Source organism: Mesitornis unicolor, unplaced genomic scaffold (genome assembly GCF_000695765.1).
Source record: "Mesitornis unicolor isolate BGI_N332 unplaced genomic scaffold, ASM69576v1 scaffold29884, whole genome shotgun sequence".
Lineage (NCBI taxonomy): Eukaryota > Metazoa > Chordata > Aves > Mesitornithiformes > Mesitornithidae > Mesitornis > Mesitornis unicolor.
In genome coordinates this window covers 746-12,886 of record NW_010182570.1, presented here as the reverse complement: position 1 = coordinate 12,886, position 12,141 = coordinate 746, and the positions used below count along the sequence as shown (strand labels likewise).

General features: G+C 43.7%; 1 protein-coding gene across 1 annotated transcript; it reads left to right on the top strand.

The window, feature by feature from the left end:
* Positions 1–656: 656 nt before the first annotated feature.
* LOC104535584 (MAP/microtubule affinity-regulating kinase 3-like) lies at positions 657–11,896 on the top strand (the record flags this gene model as incomplete). Its single annotated transcript, XM_010183830.1, has 5 exons — positions 657–810; positions 1,947–2,164; positions 6,859–6,962; positions 10,753–10,917; positions 11,628–11,896. Coding segments are annotated over 5 exons (903 nt in total), but the record flags the coding sequence as incomplete, so codon positions are not given.
* Positions 11,897–12,141: the final 245 nt, after the last annotated feature.

Below are 12,141 nucleotides of genomic sequence, written 5' to 3'. Positions count from 1 at the left end.
CTGCAAATGCATCCCTGCACAGAAGTCCTTTACACTTAAAATCACATCATTCCAGTCATCAGTGTCAGCTGCCCAGATGATGTTGTGTTTGCTCTCTCCCCGATCTGGGTCAGTAAACTCTTGCCTTCAGGCTCCCCAAAACCACGCTGCTTCCCCTCTGAAGGACTCTCTATGTCCAATACTCTCCTGTCTGGTCTAGGAGCTCAAGTGTGAATGTGCCAGCTGTAAATATTTCAAGAGAACCAAGGAGCAGGGACTGATCAACCTAAAAAGGTCCTTGCTTTATAGATCACCTTTCCATACAGTGCTGAGAGGGCTCGGCATCGGTGAAGCTGCTCTTGGTTCCTCTGCTGGAGGAGTTGGTGTGGTGGTTTCTACTCAGTGTATCCTCTCCCTGTTAAAATCTTAGAGGAGAGAGTTCTGGAGGTAGAGATGGATTTTCTGTATCTGATTTTTGTCCTTTGAGGAGCTGCAAATTCCTCTGAGTTTCACCTAAAAATCTAAGACAAATTGGGGCCTCTAAGCAGCTCCCTTATGCACAAAATTTCCTATGTACCAGAGCCATCTTCCTTCTGCCTCTTGCAGTTCCTGTAATGTGGATGTTTAATTCGCTTTGTCTGAACTCCTTGTTTTTAATATTCTCATTTGTTTCGTAGTTGGATGCGAGTGATTCGAGCTCCAGCAGCAACCTTTCGCTTGCCAAAGTTAGGCCAAGTAGCGATCTTAATAATAGCACTGGACAATCTCCTCATCACAAAGTTCAGAGAAGCATATCTTCCAGCCAGAAGCAGCGGCGGTACAGCGATCACGGTGAGCAGTCCTCAGTGCTGCAGAATGTAGTCATTAGATTCCATTTTTAGTTTGTCTCCATCCCCCAGAGGTAAGGAGGATGACACCGGTGTAGCTCCCAGCGTGGCAGTTAAATAATTTACTGAATAACTGATGTTTGGTTTGTTACAAAGCCTGCAAAAACTCTCTTACTCTGCTTCGTGTCGTCTGTGCATTCCTGACAACGTCTTGTTGTAGAGAATGCCACAACACCCTTTTTGGATGAAAAAAAGCCCAGCTCCCCCCTTTGCTCCCATATGTCTGCTCTGCTTTGGTTTGCCTTTGACACGAGTAGGTCAACCTGCGTCAAAAACGTGAAGAAACATCCTTCTGCCAGCGTTTCCTGAGGGTACTGTCGCTCAATTGTCCTGCAGGAATTCAGTTCCTAAAGATCAGGGACTGGGACAAACTTGACATTCTTCTGCTTAGTGAGTGTGCAAGATGGTGGCTTACGGTTTTCTGAATATCTTCATCTTCCTGCCCAGACATGAACTCATAAAAGAGTCTCTGTTTAGGTCCATTTTTAAATAATTCAAGTGCATTCAGAGGTTGCTTTCCCTGGGGAGTCTCCTGGGATGACAGCTACTGTGTTCTGTGATGCTTTTGTTGTATTTTTATATCTATATATAGATACATATAAAATATATATTTTATGTGTGTACGTATATAAAAATATGTATTTTTGTGTGTATATAAATATATTGATATATACATAAACACGTACATGCACACACACATATATAAATAATATATTCATTTATATGTATTTTTATGTGTATATACATACACTTCTGGATTAATTGTTCTAGGAGGGCTGCTGGTGGTCCTGGGTTATCACCAGGTCTGTGTCTCAGTAGCCCGACTTTATCCAAAATCACCTTGAACAGCGTGTGCCACCGTCTGGTTTGAGTGAGTCGGGGGCCTGTTAAGTGCCTTTAAGATGACTCTAAAGAGCTTTTAATTTTGATAATGTAAATTATCACCTTTTTGCATCTCTGATTCCCAGCGTTAACTGTGTCAATTCCCACGTGTGAATACATTTCTGTTGCAGTGAGAAGCAGCTACTGAATTTCAGAGAAGAAAAACCCATTTCCTGACTCTCTTCTTTGTGTTTTAAGCTGGACCATCCATCCCCTCGGTAGTGGCGTATCCCAAAAGGAGCCAGACCAGCACTACAGACACCGACCTCAAAGAGGAGGGAGTTCAGGCACGAAAATCCAGCAGCAGTGCCGTGGCAGGAAGAGGCATTGCCCCGGCCAGCCCAATGCTCGGAAACGCCAGCAACCCCAACAAAGCTGATATTCCTGAGCGTAAGAAAGGTTCGGCTGTTCCTAGTGTAAGTAGAAACACTTCTTTATCGAAGCCTTGAGCTGTTAAAGCTGTGATTTCTCAGGAGTGCTGATTTTACTTCTCATTCACCGAGAGTAGATGTAGATATCTCATATTTTTCCATTTCTTTTCTCTTGCATCAGTCACCTAGGCAAGTTACATCTTAATATTCCTGAAGTAGTTAGTAGGTATTAATAATTAGCACTGGTAACTATTAGAGAACACATAATTTAGGTATTAAAAATCATTTAAAGAAAGAAACCTGAACCCAAAGGCTGTCCCTTGAAATTCCACGTGAGTTAGATTATTTCTGATGTCACCAACTTCTGTGATCTCTTCTGTGTTATCTGTGCAGAAGAATAAAATCTCTGGTTTTATTATACGGGTTTTTGTAGTTTCGTGTGTGTAAGGAGCCAGCTGATCTTTGTTCTCAAGCTATTCCAAGTCCTAGTTGGTATATTAAGATTATCAAAGAAATGTAGCTCTAAAAACCATTTCAAGGTGTATTTAAACCCGTATTTAAGAGCAGTCTGCCTGGCTTTTGGCCTTGTGGGCTTCCCCCAGCTGCCCCTAAACCTCAGCAACAAAAAACCAGAGTCTTGTAACATTTAATGTCTAAAACTTTGGGATTTTGCATTGAAAAACTTCCTTGTTTTCAGAAGAAATAACTTCCCAGGCCTTTATTCAGCTTGCAATGGAGTGATTTTATGTTTTGGTCGTGTACTCAGCACCATCTCTTACAACAGAGGAGAGCAGAACTTCAGAGCTCGCAGCTTTTTGACCGTCTGAAGCAAAAGAAGTAAAATAAGATTTATTTTGCTTTATTGGCCAGTAACATGGAATTAGACTTATGATGGCACTCAATTAGCATTTAAAATTGTCTCTGTTTATAGCTCTCAGACTGTGCAAACTCTCTTTTTCCTGTTTTTTTTCCCTTTTCAAACACTTAAGTCCTAAAATGTGATGAGAAAATCACTGAAGAGACAGAAAAATACTGCTTAAAAGCCATTATTGCTTGGACAGAGCAGAACTGGTCCTCGCTGGAGAGCCTTAGCCAGTTTAGTGCTGCTTTATTAAATTACAAAGCCTACAAGCATGCACTTAAGGGTAAGTGCTTGTAGAGCGGACGCCTACGGCTGGGCTTGGAGTAAGGGGCTCCAAGCTGCACTTGTGAAGTTGATGGAGTGTTTAAACTCCTTTAAACTAAATAGTTCTGCACGCTGAACAAGTGCACATGAAAAAGCTCCAGGTTTCGTTGGGCAAATGCCAAATAAATAACAAAAACCTGCTGCAGGGTTGCATAGTTAGGAACTAATAACTGCTTGGTTTAATTGCTCCTTGTTTCTTACTCACAGCTTTGAGTTTTTCCTTAGTCCTTGTTGTCCCACAGCCCTTAGAGTAGCTTTAAGGAAAGTGGGAGAGGAGAGTAAGTGGTTTGAAGAACAGATTTGTAAAAATTACTAGTACTACTACTAATAAAGCTCATAAGCGAACAGATTGGTTCATTATTGTACGTCAGGGGTTGTCATTCCATCAGTCACAGAATCTCAGAGTAGCAGGAGTTGGCAGGGACCTGGAAAGCTCCCCCAGTGCAACCCCTGCCAGAGCAGGATCACCAGAGCAGTCACACAGGAACACGGCCAGGGCTTTGGGTGTCTGCACACAAGGAGACTCCACAACCTCTCTGGGCAGCCTGGGCCATGCTCCATAACCCTCACACTCACAAAGTTTGGCCTCATGTTCAGCTTGAACCTCCTGTGCTCCAGCTTGGGACCATTGCCCCTTGTGCTGGCATTGGCCATCCCAGAGCAGAGCCTGGCTCCTTCCTCCTGACACTGCCCTTTCCCAATGGATCCCCAGGAATGAGGGCACCCCTCAGGCTCCTCTGCTCCAAGCTCAAGAGCCCCAGCTCCCTCAGCCGCTCCTCAGCAGGAGATGCTCCACTCCCTGCAGCATCTCTGTGGCCCTGCTGGACTCTTTCAAGCAGTTCCTGTCCTTCTGGAGCTGAGGGCCCAGCACTGGACCCAAGATTGCAGCTGTGGTGTGAGCAGGGCAGAGCAGAGGGGCAGGAGAACCTCTCTGCCCTACAACCACCCCTTCTCATCCAGCCCAGGATGGCGTTGGCCTTCTTGGCTCAAGGACACATTGCTGGCTCATGGGCATTGCTGCCACCAACACCCCAGGTCCTGCTCGTGCTCCTCTCCTCAGTCCTCATGCTCTGTCTACTCTTGACACCAGTTTTGGGCTTCCCGTGCTGTCCCCCCATGCAGTGTGGTCACAGTCAGGGATTAATGGTCTGTAGGTTGGGTGAACAAAGAAGTCCATAACTAAAGAACTTCCTTGATGAACTGTGACAGGTCGTACGCTAAAATGTCTAAAGGCCCCGATACCAAGACTGTATTCTTGCTAAAACTGAAATTTGAAAGCTTGAAATGCTGCAATCTTGTCTCAGGACCTGTGAAATCTGAACAAAAAGGGGAAAAATTCTCTACTGATCCTTGCCGTTGCATTCCAGAGAGCTGGGAAAATGCATCTTTAGAGTCCTCTGATTTCAAATAGGAATACCACAACTTGTCCACTCCCAAATGGAAAAAATCATAGCCTTTAAAGTTTGATCCAGCACAGAGATTGCGGTCTTGCCTTTCTAGATGTGCAGCGTGACGGCACCTTTTAATGGGCTGTGGTGTCTTCTCCAGGGAAATAAACACATAGTGTTCAAAGGAGCAGGTGGAGAGAAGGAAACCACCCTTTGCTGTGCATATTTCCCACCAGAAAACCACTGATATTCTAGGTGCTTCATCCTTTAACGTGTGTAGGAATACAGAGCAAAATGATATGTGGATATGGGTAAACCTCAGTGTCCCAGGGGTTTGCACAGGGGAACTTCTCCAGAGACAAAACTTGACGTTGGGTGCACAGTTTCATTGGTAGCAACTTTAGTGAAGAGAGGGGACTTTGCACAATGACCAATATCAGAGGAAAGTAGAAGAATCAGTGTTTTTTAGCAAATCACCAGGTTTGAAGATAAGGGATGAATGAGGACTGAAGTACGAGGAAGGGACTTTGGCTGCTGCTTGGTGATTGCCTGTCCCCGAGGAGTGTGCAGTGAAGAACACTTGAGAGTCCTTGAGACGACTGCATGCATCTCATGGCTTAATTAATAGTTCTGCTCATCTGAAATACTCTTGATGCTCTGCAGTTTTTAACACCAGGAGGTTACGCAGTTTGCACTTCAGTTTTTATTGTACGTTCACATCGAGGGGTGTAAAAAGCCAGCAGTGTTTTAAGCAGAGGAGGTGGCTTCGCTGTTAAATCCGCAGAGATTGCACTGCTGAGACTCCAATATTTTACCTGAGGGCTCTGGAGGAGCTTCTGCTGCTTGTTGAGAACACTTCACTTTAACAGTTTTATTGCAGGTTCGGAAACAAACCAGGTTTGGCTTCTCTCCTTTTGTGCTTGAAAAGTTTTCCCTTTATTTTCTCTTTCTCCTCCTTCCCCTGATTCTCTGCTGTTGACCATTTAATGAAACCTTTTCTAATGCTGTTTTCAAACCCGCTGAATTTCCCTTGTAGCAGTAATTCCTCCAAGAGCTGCAGAAGGTCAGTTGAGCATGAGCCCCTGCCTGATTTTAGTGGCATCCTGTGCTGATCCAGGCGCTGACCACTCGTTCCCTCCAGCCGCCTCCTCCACGACTTCCCCAGCAGTGACATTTCAACTTACTGATGTTTTAATTTAAACAGCCTCTTCTGCTTCCCGCTTTGCCCCGTGATCCTTTTCTTTAATGACAATTTTTAGAGGTGTTTTTTCCCCCACTTTCCAACCCGTGTTAACGTTCTTGGGGTGGGCAGAAAAATACAACGTTAAGGCTTGCTGGCTTTATTTCCTCTCCAACCTGGGGTGCATGTGTTTACCTGGAGCACCGTGCAGTTGCATTTACCTGTGTATAACTGTGTTATCTGTGAATTACCCAGCTTCTCAGTCGCTCCTGGAAAATTGACCGCCAGCTGGGGCATATCTCCACCCTCTTTCTCTGTAAAGACAGAGGCAAAGTAATTCGATTTCTTTTCTCCCCTCTGAAGTAAGCTCTGTAGTTTAAGTTCCCCCGGTTCTCCTGTCCTCAATGTATTATGCTCGTATTTAAATGTGTATTTCTTTACATGTCTAATTAAAATTCTCTGCAGTTTGTCTCTTTAATTTGACTTATTCTTCCCTGTTAAACTTGTCCGGTGTTTGATACTATTTTAATATTCAAACATCCGTGTTAACCTTCCCACTGAATTTTACCACATTTGTTTCTTAAGTCTTTGCTTTTCCTGTCTTGTTTAAGGGTGTGATTTTAACTTAAAGGAAAAGTCTACAGTCTACAAGTGGTAAAGTGTTTCAAATGTAGGCTATAAAGATGTAGGCTATCCAGATGTAAATGGATGCTGAATTTGTAATTCAGACCATAGGTAATTAAAACCCTTAAATGATACTGACTTTGAGCCATCAACATGAAATGCAGGAGCAACTTATTAGAATTATTTGCATTATTCCTTAAAAATATTGGAAGGTGTTTATATGTAAACTTATTTCATTTATTGCAAGTTTTGTATCTGCGTAGAACTAGCATGAAGTAAACCAGCCTTCAATTATTTGTAGACTTCACCCCAGAAAAGCCGCTTTTTGGGGAATAACGAAGCTGTGCATTTCGAATTGTAGAATAACACGGCCCCCGGAGCGATGACGCGGCGCAACACCTACGTCTGCAGTGAGAGAACCACAGCCGATAGGCATTCGGTGATACAGAACGGCAAGGAGAACAGGTACATGGCATCTCATCCTATGCTCTGTGTCCCTTGTCTTCACATCCCCCAGAATTGTTAAAAATCAGTCATGTTTCAGTGTCGTTCGTGAGGAAAGGTGAGTACGCATCTGTGGTTGTGCAGCACCTGTAAGTATGTTGGGGTTTTTCACTGTGCTTCATTTTTATGGTCTGTGTGCTCAGAATGTAGAAGAAAAAGCCAAATTTCTGGTTGAATAACTTGTCATGTTTGTACAGCCTTCGTCTTCTATCACTTGTTAACTCCTGTGGCCAAACACGTGTGCTTGCAGAAGAGGTTTGTTCAGTGTCAGGCTACAGATCCATCTCCCTCGGGCTGTTCTCTTCTTACATTTCACTCTAAACTCCACGTTGTTGGGATTATTCGGAATATTGGGGTTTTTTTGGTATTAATTGGAATATTGGGGTTTTTTCGGCAAAGTCTCAGGGAGAAATTAATTATTTTCTAAGCAGAGATGAAGCACTGATAGACCTTTGTCACAGACTAACAAGGTTCCTGACTGATGGCCTTGTAGTGCAACTGCTTCCCAGTATTTACAGAACCCCTCTTGAGAAGAGAAGCACTGATATCTCCCTATTTGGAGTGAAAACAGTCAGAAATACCAGGTTTTCTCTTACAAAATATAAAATGCTGAGTGCTCTCTTACTTTACTGAGTATAAAATACACTGACCGTGCAGTGGAATTGGCATTAACCTGTCCACGTGTTGGCACCGTGGCCACATCTCATCCCAAAGACTGAGGAGAGCTGAGGAAAATAAATACAATAGCGAGCATAGGCATTATGTGTAGATTAACACGCGTAAAGAAAACCACCACGTTTCCTGGCTGGCCAACCAACTGGTTTTAATGGGATTTTACTGATCTCAGAAGCTGATAGGAATGAAGTAGGTGATGGTTGCCAGGAGAGCGCCCAGATAGCCAATACTTAATAAAAATGCTTAATAAAGTACTTAATAAAATACAGTAGTTAATAAAATACTTAATAAAATACAGTACTTAATAAAAATGCTTTAGCTTGGAGGGGTGTGTACCTCTCTCCTACTCTTCCCAATTTTCTCTTCCTCTTCTAATTTTATGCTGTATTGTAAAGGATGGGAAGAAAATACTTCTCTTCTAGAGCATGTTGAATAAGCCACCATTAATTTGCACAGAATTTTCCCCTCCCTTTTGGCAGCTCGTAAGAAAGAGTGGCAAAATAGCAAAGTTAACACAAAATCTGCCCCTTGTTTGATTCCTGGAGCATTTAGGGCTAAAGAACATGGTTTTGGGTGCTGTTGCTTTGTGTGTGTGTGTGTCTCGGCCTTCACTTGTTCATGTCACCCAGTTTGTTGAGATGAAAGCTCACCATTCTTCCTTTGATTTGATGTTAATGCCTTTTTTTTTCTTTCCAAACTGGCTTTGAGTAACAAATCTTTCTATCCGAAATAGCTTTGATTGGATTTAATCACCTGATTTCTTGGTTTAACAACGTTGTGTTCACCTCTAATATCTTTGCAATATCTTGTCTAGAGTTTATTACAATTTTTAAAGTTATTAGATATTTTTTACTTGAAATTGAGATGTTCCTTTAATTTAGGAGTAACTTTGTGCTCATAAGGAGCTGTCTTTTGAAGTTATTACATAGATTTTTCTCAGTTTTTTGTTTCTCAGCAAACAACTCTTTCAGGTTTGTCACGGATGGGCATTAAGCTCAAATTTACCATTGAGTGGTACTTGGCAAGTGTATTAACTCTATTTTATATCTGTAATTGGTTATCTTATGTCATTTACAGGTTATTGTCAATATGGTATCCAAACATCACTTACCCTGCGAACTTTGTCTTTTCACTGTCAGGAAAAGGAAAATAGAATGGCTTTTATTGTGTGGTTTTGGTCATTACTTTTTATTGTTACTCTTTATAGAGAGTTAAAACAAGAAAAGATGCAGCACAGAATTTATATCTGAATATATGTTGTTGCTGTAACAGGGCAAAGGCTCGACTGCTCATGAAACACAGGGCCCTTTCATACAGGGTAAATAGAGATGGTGATTGATGAGACTGGCTCCTCAGAGCGCGTTCTGCCTGCCTTAGGTGTTGCTGTAGTATCTCTGATATTGCTGTGCTCTCAACTTCAGAAACTTGCCTCGTAGAAGGAAAATCATTACAAGATGTGAAGTAGAACCTAAGCTTTGTATCAATCCAAGCTTTTGTTAAAAATGCTTTTGGAATTTTTATTGGTGGCAAGCATTACAGGCAGGAGGAATTCCCATACATGATTGATGGATTGCTAACTGGATTTTAGATTTTTTTCCATAGCCAGTCAGACCAGCTCAGTGAAACCTTGGGATGCTCACCTTGAACAACTGTAGCATTTGTAAGGCAAATGGTTTGCAGCAGCCTCGGATTTTTAATGAGCCTTGGCACTAATTGGTGAACGTCAGCTCGCTGTTGTGTGCTCCCAGGCTGGCCATCCAGGAAAGCTGCTTTCTAGCAAAACTCGGAGGAAAAAATAGCAGTGCCTTGATATGGTACTTGATACTCATTGATACTTGTAGCTGTCACATCTTTGGAGGCAGATGACTAAAGAAAACTTGGGTCTAATGTATTTTAAAACTAGATTATTTGTCCTTTATCCTCTGTAACAAATTGAGAGGGAAGGACCTAGAAGTGACCAATTATTTGGGGATTACTTGACCTTGGGGTACTGCTTTTGATATTAATGCCCATTTCCCTGCAGTGTCTCGGTACCCTGGGGTAAGGCAGGCTTGGTTGCAGTAGTGGTTGTAGTTGGCATCCTGCTGGATTCAGTCTGTGTAGCCGTGGAGTAACTTAGAAGTGAATGTGCAGTGTCGTGAAGCTGTCACTGACAGTTACTGATCTCTTAACCTCTGTATTTCTGAATTAAAATTGCCTTCCTTCTACAGCAGAGTTAAGATGAGTGACACATGGTGTAGTAGCCTGAAAGGCCCAATATGTCTTGAGGCCTCTCTGTTTTCTCCCATCCTTATCATAACTAGATAACGTGAAGGCTACAAAGAGTATTTTGGCCCAAAGGAGAAATATTTCTATTTTAACGTGTTACACAGCTGGCTGTTCTGCTGAGACGACACTGTAGACCTTCCTTCAAAGCCTGAATGGTGATTTACTGGGGAATTTAAGGTTGGGGGCCAGGCAATAAGAGATGTTCTTTAACGGTCATAACCTCTTCCTCCAGAGAACACCAGGAGTTACTCATTGCCTGCTACATGTACAGCTTGATTAATGGCATTTGGACCTCTGGCCTTGTCAAACACCATGGCTGTGCTGGTTTTGATTGTGCCTGCGAAGTCCCTTGGTTCCCAGGTGTAGATTTGAAAGCTTTGCCTAACCCACATTGATTTGTCTTCATTCCAAACCTAAAGTGTTTCACTGCAGCAACGGAGCTATCGTCAGTCTCTTGCCAAGTGCAGCTGGTGGGGTTTTTAATGCATTTTGCTAATGTTAAGTCAAACACGGGTTACATCAGTGCTTTATACCGGTGCTTTGGCACAGAACATAGAGTCACTCAGGTTGTGTACGTCAAGGAGGGCACCACCACGAACTAACACTGCTGGTAAGAGATGTCGTAAGGATGCTCTTTACGGGGAGCGCAGCGCAGTTACTGCTGTTTACTGAGCGGGCTGTTTGAGTCGGTGTTCTTTGATAAACCAGTTAACAGAAGGAAAAGTGTGCTTTTTTTCTATGCAGTAGTGTGTTGTTGGTCCATCACGCTCTTCTTTCTGCCTCTGCCTGAACCCAAACCCCCTCGCAGCCTGACAGCAATGTTCGCTGACGCAGCTAGCCCTGCTTCAGTTTGCACTCCATCCTTCTCCAGTGTTCGGCTGCGGCATCAGAAGTCGATGTCCGTGTCGGCCTCTGTGCACACGAAGATGATGTTGCCTCCAATAGACAATGGCGCAGATAACTTCAGGCCCATGTAAGAACCCCCGAATCCTTGTGACACTAACTGATACCCACCGCTTCTTAACTTTGTGCTGTGGAGTTGTAGTCCTAGCTCGTTTCTAGTATCTATTGCCCACAAGGTGTGTCTTTCCTCATTTATTTCAGTCTCGTTCACATTTGTCTCGTGGTGTGCCAGGCTGTCTGGGACATAATCCTGCAATGATGAACCTGCTCTTAGGAGGATTGGACATGCCCTATTGCCAAAGTTTGGGGGAGACTGACACTGTGTATCCTGAAGGACTTCACTACTTGGTTTGCTCGTAGAGAGTTTTGTGGAGGATACTTTCAAATGAGGACGATTTTCAAAGCTGTATATATTAAAAAGTAGAGGGAGAGACTACCTATTGCTTCTCTTTCCTGGGAGGAAACTTTACTCGTCTACTCTTTTATCAGTCTTCTCAGTGAAACCCCGTACACTTAGTTGATCCGGTCTGTTCCAGGATACTCCTGTTGCATTTTTCTGCCTCTGTAGGTTTCTGTTTCGGCAGCCTCTTAATCCTAACTTCTTACCAGTTTTGATTCCATACAGTGCTGTAATAATGTTGATATTTCCAACCCCGGCCTCTCTAAAAGTGTCTGCTTCTGCTTTATGGTAGAACGTAGTGTTTTGTGTTTCCTGCAGCTCCCTAGCACCTCCGTAAAGACCTTCCAGCGTTGTTTCTCTGTGTTTGTTTCCCGCTCCAGCACCATTCCCGATCAGAGAACTCCTGTTGCTTCAACCCACAGCATTAGCAGTGCGACCACTCCTGACCGTATTCGTTTCCCCAGAGGAACGGCCAGCCGCAGCACCTTCCACGGGCAGCTCCGCGAGCGCCGCACCGCCACCTACAACGGCCCCCCCGCCTCGCCCAGCCTCTCCCACGAGGCGACGCCGCTCTCGCAGACCCGGACCCGCGGCTCCACCAACCTGTTCAGTAAACTCACCTCCAAACTCACCAGAAGGTAAGCCTCAAAAGGTGGCAGTGTGACACTGCCTTTTTACGGGGTGGGAGAAGTACCGAGGAGTTCGTTTGTCCACGTTTTCTGTTTGCTTAGTGATTTCTGCCACTTAAAATGCACCAGCTTATGGGTTTTTCGTAGTTCTTTTTGGTGACAGAAGCCATTTGGTTTTAGCAGTTGGGATAAAAGGGAGGCAGTTTGGGCTGTGCACTTCTCCTGTGCTCCACATCCTCACGTCTGAGATTGCAGCTCAGTTCAG